Source organism: Capricornis sumatraensis, chromosome 3 (assembly GCF_032405125.1).
Source record: "Capricornis sumatraensis isolate serow.1 chromosome 3, serow.2, whole genome shotgun sequence".
NCBI classification, from domain to species: domain Eukaryota; kingdom Metazoa; phylum Chordata; class Mammalia; order Artiodactyla; family Bovidae; genus Capricornis; species Capricornis sumatraensis.
The window spans coordinates 8,611,855-8,618,977 of record NC_091071.1 but is presented as its reverse complement, the minus strand read 5'-3'; the positions used below and the strand labels follow the sequence as shown (position 1 = coordinate 8,618,977).

General features: G+C 60.3%; 1 protein-coding gene across 1 annotated transcript; it reads right to left on the bottom strand.

Moving 5' to 3' along the window:
- Window positions 1-1,722: 1,722 nt before the first annotated feature.
- On the bottom strand, window positions 1,723-4,875 carry VPS37D (VPS37D subunit of ESCRT-I). Its single transcript, XM_068969564.1, has 4 exons — window positions 4,738-4,875; window positions 3,244-3,415; window positions 2,688-2,770; window positions 1,723-2,085 (listed from the first exon to the last, which is right to left on the bottom strand). The coding sequence occupies exons 1-4, from the start codon at window positions 4,873-4,875 to the stop codon at window positions 1,723-1,725; spliced, it is 756 nt and encodes a 251-aa protein (XP_068825665.1).
- Between the last annotated feature and the right edge of the window lie 2,248 nt (window positions 4,876-7,123).

Sequence of the window (7,123 nt, the reverse complement as noted above, 5' to 3'; positions counted from 1 at the left end):
TGGTCTTGACTCTGACCTCTGGCTCTATGTGAAGCAGCTCTTCTGCAAGGGACTCAGTCCCAGTCCTTTTTTTCTCATTATTGTTACTCCAAAGGTGGGCTTCACTGGTGGCTCGGACAGTAAAGAATCTGCCTGTAAGGCAGGAGACCTGGGTTCAGTCCCTAGGTTGGGAAGATTCCCTGGAGGAGGGCCTGGCAACCCACTCCAGTATTCTTGCCTGGAGAATCCCATGGACAGAAATGCCTAGCGGGCTACAGTCCATGGGGTTGCAAAGGTCAGGCACAACTGGGCGACTGTCACTTTATCAAAGGTGCTGCTGCTGTGGGGTTCCCTTCGAGTTTACAACTTCAGTAAGTAGAGCCAACCCAGCACTTGCCTCAGTCTAGATGGTTACTTCCCTACTAACATGGACCGAGGTCACAGTAGCTTCTACAGCACTCTGACTCCTCTCACTGAGAGGATCTTCCTTGACTTCCTGCCAAACTTCATCTCATCAGACTTGACCTAAGCTGATCCAAGACATACTCCTACTCTCCGGTCTTGTCCCACCGTCATCAGCCAAGCTGCCACCTGGTGTTTGCCCAAGCTGAAGACAGACAGCCTCAGCCTTATGGGAGCCCCTCTATCACCCGGTGGGCGTGGTCATTTGACAGGCCAGGGAAGGAGCAGGGCCATCCTGATGGGGCCTGCAGGGCGCCCAGGAGAGGAGAGTGCACACCGGTGCGGCCCTTGAGAACTGGGACGCAGAGTGCGCTTCTGTCCAGCAGGGCTGGGAAGTGAAGAGCTAGGAAAAGACTCTCTGGGGTTGGCAACCAGAGAAGGTTTCATGAAAGAGGCAGAAGCAGTGCTGGACCCGAAGGACAGCTGGGCTTTGGATGGGCAGAGAGGAAAGGAGGGCCTCTCAAGAGTAGGCAGCTCAGGACCTGAGATGAGGCTGCAGTGGCTGAGAGGCCGGGTGAGGGATCAGAGAGGAGTCGGGCAGCATCGTCATCCTCATCATCACATTTATTGACGGCCCCTGGGAGGCGGGGCTGGGGACAGAACATACAAAGACAAGGACCTGCCCTCAAAAAGGTTCCATTCTAAGGAGACGGGACAGAAAAATACAGAATGGTCTTTCCGGGGGATGGCCCACTCTCACCCCTGCAGGTCAGAAGCCCCTGGCCTACCTCGCCCCAGGGTCTGGAGCCTGAGTGGGGCAGGTAGTAGTAGCCCCATGGCCATGGTGTCCCTGCCCCTGCCACTGGGGCCTGACCCCCCTGGCTCCTAGGTGGTGGACCCCAGCACTGGGGGAAAGGTAGGCTCAGGACATGATGGAAAACACTCCGGTCAGCCGTGGCATTGTGCGAGCCCAGCGGAGGGGCAGGGGCGCTAGGGCCCCCTAGGCAGGGCCCCTTGAAGGAGGCGGGCAACTTCCCAGGCCCCCATGAGTCAAGTTCTTGCACTGGGGCTGGCCCATCACCCGGGAGGCCCCAGCCGGGGAGAAAAAAAAGGCAGAGATTCCTCAGCGCCAGAAGCATCAGACCCTGCCCACCCCACCCCCAGCCCTCTCTCTGGGCATCTCCCAGTGGACCCTCCTCCCCAGCTCAGCCTCCAGGGCCAGGGCCTGCCTAGGGCCAGGGGGAGGGGCCTGCCCCTCCCCCTACCCAGGCAGTGGGGGAGGAGGAGGAGCCACGCATCAAGTTTGTCTGGGCCCCCCATGGGGGGGCCATACCCTGGATCCTACCGGTGGGGGGGCTCTGGCTGCGAGGGCCGAGGGCTCAGCAGAGGGGCTGGGCCCAGGGGGCACCCGGGGGAGCCCTTCAGTGGGGGCACTGGGCGGCAGTCCAAGGGGGGCAGACTCCGGGGCACTGCCGGCGGCCCCCGGGCGGCCCCGGTGGGCAGGACTGCGGCAGCGGGGAAGGATTTGGGGGGCTCCGCGGCAGCCGTGGGGGCTGACTGGCCAGACCGCTCCCGGCGCCGCAGCAGCTCCTGCAGCTTCTCCGCCTGGGTCCGCCTCAGGTGGGCCAGGGCCCGGCCTCGTTGGAAGGCGGGCAGGAAAGCCTCCAGGCTCTGCTCCCCCAGCAGCAGCTGCTCCATCTGCTCCTGGGACAGGAGGGAAGGGACAGTTTAGGAGGACCATGACCGAAGACTCAGGGCTGGTCCTCTCTCCATCCTGAATCCCTTCCGATGGACCCCACCACCCCGGTCGGGGATGGGGCACTGAGTTCCAGCCTCGCCTGCCCCTTGGTGAGTGACTGTGGACCAAGTCCTCTCCTCTCAAGCCTTGATTGCGATCACCAGACCTGCCGGGGCAGGGACGAGGGGGGTCCAGGGATGAGGACACACCTGGAGGGGACAGGTGTCCATCTCCTCCAGGCCAGGGCCCTCCGCCTCCATCCCTCCACACCCTGAGCACTGTGCTCCCATCCACTGTGCTGGGACGACTGCCCCGGCTCCTCTATAGCCCCAGCCTAAGCTGCCCAGAGATGGTCACAGGAAGCCGGGGGAAAGTCACAGATGGGGATGGTGGGCCTTGTGTCCAGGGTGGACAGCAATTCAGCAGGCCCTCCTGGGGGCCAGGCACTCAGGGCAGGCTTCCTGGAAGAGGGGCTCTCACACCTGCAATGTAAGAATCAAGGGGAGGGGACGATGATAGGTTGGGTTCCTCCTCCAGGTCCCCAGGCCCAGCCGCCCTCTCCTCTCACCTCAGCCTCCTGCTCAGCTTCTTCCAGCTCAGCCTGCAGCCAGCCCAGCGCGCAGTGGGGGCTCCAGCGGTGCATGCTCTCCTCTGAGGGCAGCAGAGGGATGCAGTGAATAGCCCCTGCCCTCAGGGCCTGTCACCCTGGACAGACAGGCCGGAGCCCCAGGGCCCGCTGCTGACTCTGCCTGACCTGTGTGACTCTACGCTTCCCCTCCCCTCTCTGGGCCTCAGTTTCCTCACCTGGACAACGCCCTGCGGCATCAGTTTGTGTGCCCCCCCCCACCCCGTCCTGGTGTGAAAGAGGAAGCAGAGGCCGTCTCCTAGAGCACCCCAGACCCTTGGGCAGCAGGTCCCCTCTTCTCCCAGGGCCCCATTCTGGCCTCTCCAACCCAGCTCTACTCACCAACTACTCACTTTCCCAACTTGGGCATTGCCCAGGAGTAGCACCCCTGCAAACTTGCCCGAAGAAGAGGTGTGCCCAAGTTCCCAATCTTCGGAGCCTGGCACTTCCCAGGCACCCCCACCCCCCACCCCGGGCAGTTCTCCCCATCATCCCTCACCCAGTCGCTGCAGCTTGTCCGCACAGCTCTCGGCCACCTCTCGGAGCTCCTGGTACTTGATGGCCAGGGCAGTGCGGCCCATCTCCAGGCGGGGACGCAATGCCAGATTCTCCTTGGCTAGCGCGTAGTTGGAAGCCAGGCATGCCTCACGCTCCAGCTGCAGGCCTTGGAACTGTCAGAGGGGAAGAGCCCAGAGGCCCATTCAGGGACTCTCCCCATGGCTGCCGACCGCCCCCCCTCCACCCAGGTGGCAGTGCCCACGGGCCAAGCCAAAGGCGCCCCAACCTCAGGATGGCGAGCCAACAGGTGGAGGCGCTGGGAGAGCCCAGACCCCACTTTGCCTCGGTTTCCTAGTCCACAAAGTGAGCTAAAAACGTCTCCCTTACAGGGTTGTTGGGAGACTGAAGTGAGGAAAACTACGAAGGTCTCTACAAATGTTAGTTAATTTTTAATTTTTCAATTAATATGTCTGCTCAGGTCCCCGAGGAGCCCCCCTCCCTCCTCTGTCCCATTTTCCATGCATGGGCAGCTTCCCTCTCATTCCAGGCCTTTGTCTGCTTCCTCTTCAGGTGTTTGCTCCGAAAACACTCCCCATCCCCTGCTCTGACTCTCCAGAGTGAGGTGCTCACCCTGTCCCTGTCTGGCACCCCCTCACACACACACACACACCCTCACACTCCTCCTCTGCCCTCCAGTGGAATCCCCACACCCCAAGGAATACACACCCCCTTTTCCTCCCCGATCCCCTAGCACCTGCTCCCAGCTCTCCTTCTCTTGCAGAAAGCAGACCCCTTTCTTTCCTGGCCCTGGAGAAGGCTTTTTCCTTCTGTTACTAGGCGGACCAAGCTTCCCCTCCCTGCCCCTGGAGAACGCCCTACCCTCCATCTGTCCCCTGTAGAATGCACATGGCCCTCCCGCCTGCCTCCCTCCAATGTACACTTTCCCTTTCCGCCCCCCACAGACAACCAGCCCGGGCCTATCTCCTGTGAAATATACAACTTTCTCTCATGGTGGCCTATGGAACACACAACCTCAGCTTTCAGTACCCCTCCCCAACGGAAAACACAAAGCCCCCTCTTGCACCCCCAGCATATGGACACCCTCCCAACGGTACCCCAGGTGTCAAACAGGCCCCTAGTTCTCCCTATGGAAGGCGCCTCCCCTTTCTGGCCCTACAGAACGTGGGTGTGCGAGCCAGGGCCCCCCACAACACAGCCGCCCCCCGGAACACACCTCCCTGGAGCATCCGCCGTAGGACACGCCTCGCGGCCATCCCGGGGGTGCACGGGCGCCTCCCTGGGTCTCCGGCGCGCCCCACCCGCCCCAGGCCAGCTCCGGGCGCCCCCTCCCCCGGGGGCGGCTCCGCCGGGCCCGCTCGTACGTGCCAGGCTCCAGCGGCCCCGCGGCCCGGCCAGCGCGGCCCTTCGGTCGGTCGGCAGGTCCGACAGGCCGCGGCCCGTCCCCCGCGCCCCCCGCCCGCGCCCCCCGTGCTACCTTCCTGCTGAGCCGCACGATCCGGTCCAGCTTGGGCTCATCCTGAAGCAGGTCCCGGAGCTGCCCGGTGCTGAGGATCCCAAAGCGCCCCGGGCTGCCGGGCTCCGGCCCCGCCCGCGCCGCCCGGGCCCGGTACATGCCGCCCGCCCGCGCCCCCAGCTCGGCTGCTGGCTCGGCCCGCTCGGCCCGCTCCGCCCCGGCTCCGCTCCGCTCCGGCTCCGGCTCCGGGATCCGGCTCGGGCTCGATCTCCGGCCGCGCGCGGCGCTCCGCCGCCAGAGGGCGCCCCGCCCGCTCTTAAAGGGGACGCGGCGTGGAGGCTGGGGGTGGGGCGCGGAGGGGGCGGGCCGCACCCCTTCCCGCCCCGGTGGCGCCGCGCCTCCCGCACCCGCGGATCTCCTGGCAACCCATCATCCTTCCGCCGTCTGGATCTCTAGGGCCGCCTCTCTCCGCTCCCCTTCTCTCGGCCTTCAGTCACCACGCCCCCAGGCACGGACTCTCCCACCCCAGGCGCTTACAGGTTGCAAGGCTGTTTCACATTTACCCCTTGAATTCGAACGATTTTTTAAATTTGTCCAGGCTCCAGGAGCTCCTGCCCTCCTGATAACGATTTTTTGAATTTGGCCAGGCTCCAGGAGCTCCTGCCCTCCTGATAACTGCCCTCTCCCAGCCTCAGTTTTCCCTTCTGCAAAATGGGGTGATGATACACAAAGTCAGGAAAAGAGGCAGTGAATCTTGAGTCCCTTGTTTTAGTCGCAAAGTCATGTCGGACTCTTTGGCGAAGCCATGGACTGTAGCCCGCCAGGCTCTTCTGTCCATGGGATTTCTCAGGCAAGAATACTGGAGTGGGTTGCCATTTCCTTCTCCAAGGAATCTTCCCAACCCAGGGATCAAACCCTCGCCTCCTGCTTTGGCAGGTGGATTCTTTACCACTGAGGCACCAGGGAAGCCTGTAGAGTCTCTTACCTGTAGTTAAATGAATACCTGATATGATTTACTGTTATTTCAGAGATGAGGATACAGATTCTCAGAGATGATGTCACCTACCCAAAATCACGTTCCAGGTAAAGGACAGACAATCTCAGTTCTTCCTGTATATGCAGGTCCTCAACCCAGCCAGAGGACAGAGGGCGTGCTGGAGATGTCTGAGAAAGAGATGGAACTGATGGAATGGGGCAGGACAAGCTTGCTGATGCATTGTGAAGGCAACACTTTGCCCACAGTTTTCAAAACATTTATTTTTATTTATTTGGCTGTGTTGGTTCTTACTTGCCACATGTGGGATCCTTTTTTTTTTGTTGCGTCATGTGGGAGCTAGTTCCCCAACCCGGGATTGAGCCTAGACCCCCTGCATTGAGGGTGCAGAGTCTTAGCCACTGGACCACCAGGGAAGTCCCCTTCTTCCAGATTTATATGGTAACTGAAATTTGGTTTTCCTCCTCCAGACTCAGTTGGAGCATCACCATCTCCAGGAAACCCTCTTTACCTCCCCAGGCGGCGTTGTGTGCCCCACAGTCCCTGCTGCCTCCATCAGGGTCCTGGGTATTATCAAGAGCCCTGCCACATGTCCTAGTTTCCCGGTTATGAGCTCCTTGGTTCTGCTGTGCGTCCTCCAGACCCACTATTTCTGCCGTTCTTCCAGGGGCCTCCTAGACATTCCCTCCTGTCTGGCCCACCTTTGGCCCCTCTTCCTCCAGTCTTTCTTCACTCTAAGAGGCCTTGGCGAGATCTGATGGGAGCTCTTCCCTCAGCTTGCCCCTCTTCGTCACCAACCCCTCTTTATTCTACACCCGCCCCAATGCCTTTCCTTCCCTCTGCCTCCAGGAAGAGAAACCTCCCCTCATTCCAAAGCCAACGAAGTACCCTTGCTATGGGTCTCACCTTCACCTTGCCCCCTCTGAGAGGCTAGCCCCCCGCCCCCGCCCTGTGGTTAGTTATGTCTCTCTCTCTCTTTTTTAAACAAATATTTACTTATTTAGTTGGCTGCATCAGGTCTTAGTTGCAACAGGCGGAATCTTTGTTGCCACACAAACAAGTCTTCCATTGCAGCGCACAGACTCTAGTTGTGGCACGAAGGCTCAGTAGTTGGGGCGCCCTGAGATGCTCCAAGGCATGTAGAACCTTAGCTCCTGGACCTGGGATCTGACCTGTGTACCCTGCATAGCAGAACGGATTCTTTTTTTAATTAATATGTTTACAAAATATTTATTTATTAGGCTTCGCTGGTCTTAGATGTGGCACACAGGATGTGCAATCTTTCAGTTGCAGTATGCAAACTCTTAGTCATGGCATGTAGGGTCTAAGTTCCCAGGCCCCCTGCATTGGGAGCGTGAAGTCTAAGCCACTGGATCACCAAGGAAGTTCATATATCTCTTTCTCTGTCTCTTT

Excerpts from the sequence above, each read along its gene's own strand:
- VPS37D (XM_068969564.1), bottom strand. The coding sequence starts at position 4,875 with ATGTACCGGGCCCGGGCGGCGCGGGCGGGGCCGGAGCCCGGCAGCCCG. Across the intron at positions 3,416-4,737 it reads TCGTGCGGCTCAGCAGGAAG|TTCCAAGGCCTGCAGCTGGA; the intron begins GTAGCACGGGGG and ends CCCCTCTGACAG. Across the intron at positions 2,771-3,243 it reads GGACAAGCTGCAGCGACTGG|AGGAGAGCATGCACCGCTGG; the intron begins GTGAGGGATGAT and ends TGCTGCCCTCAG.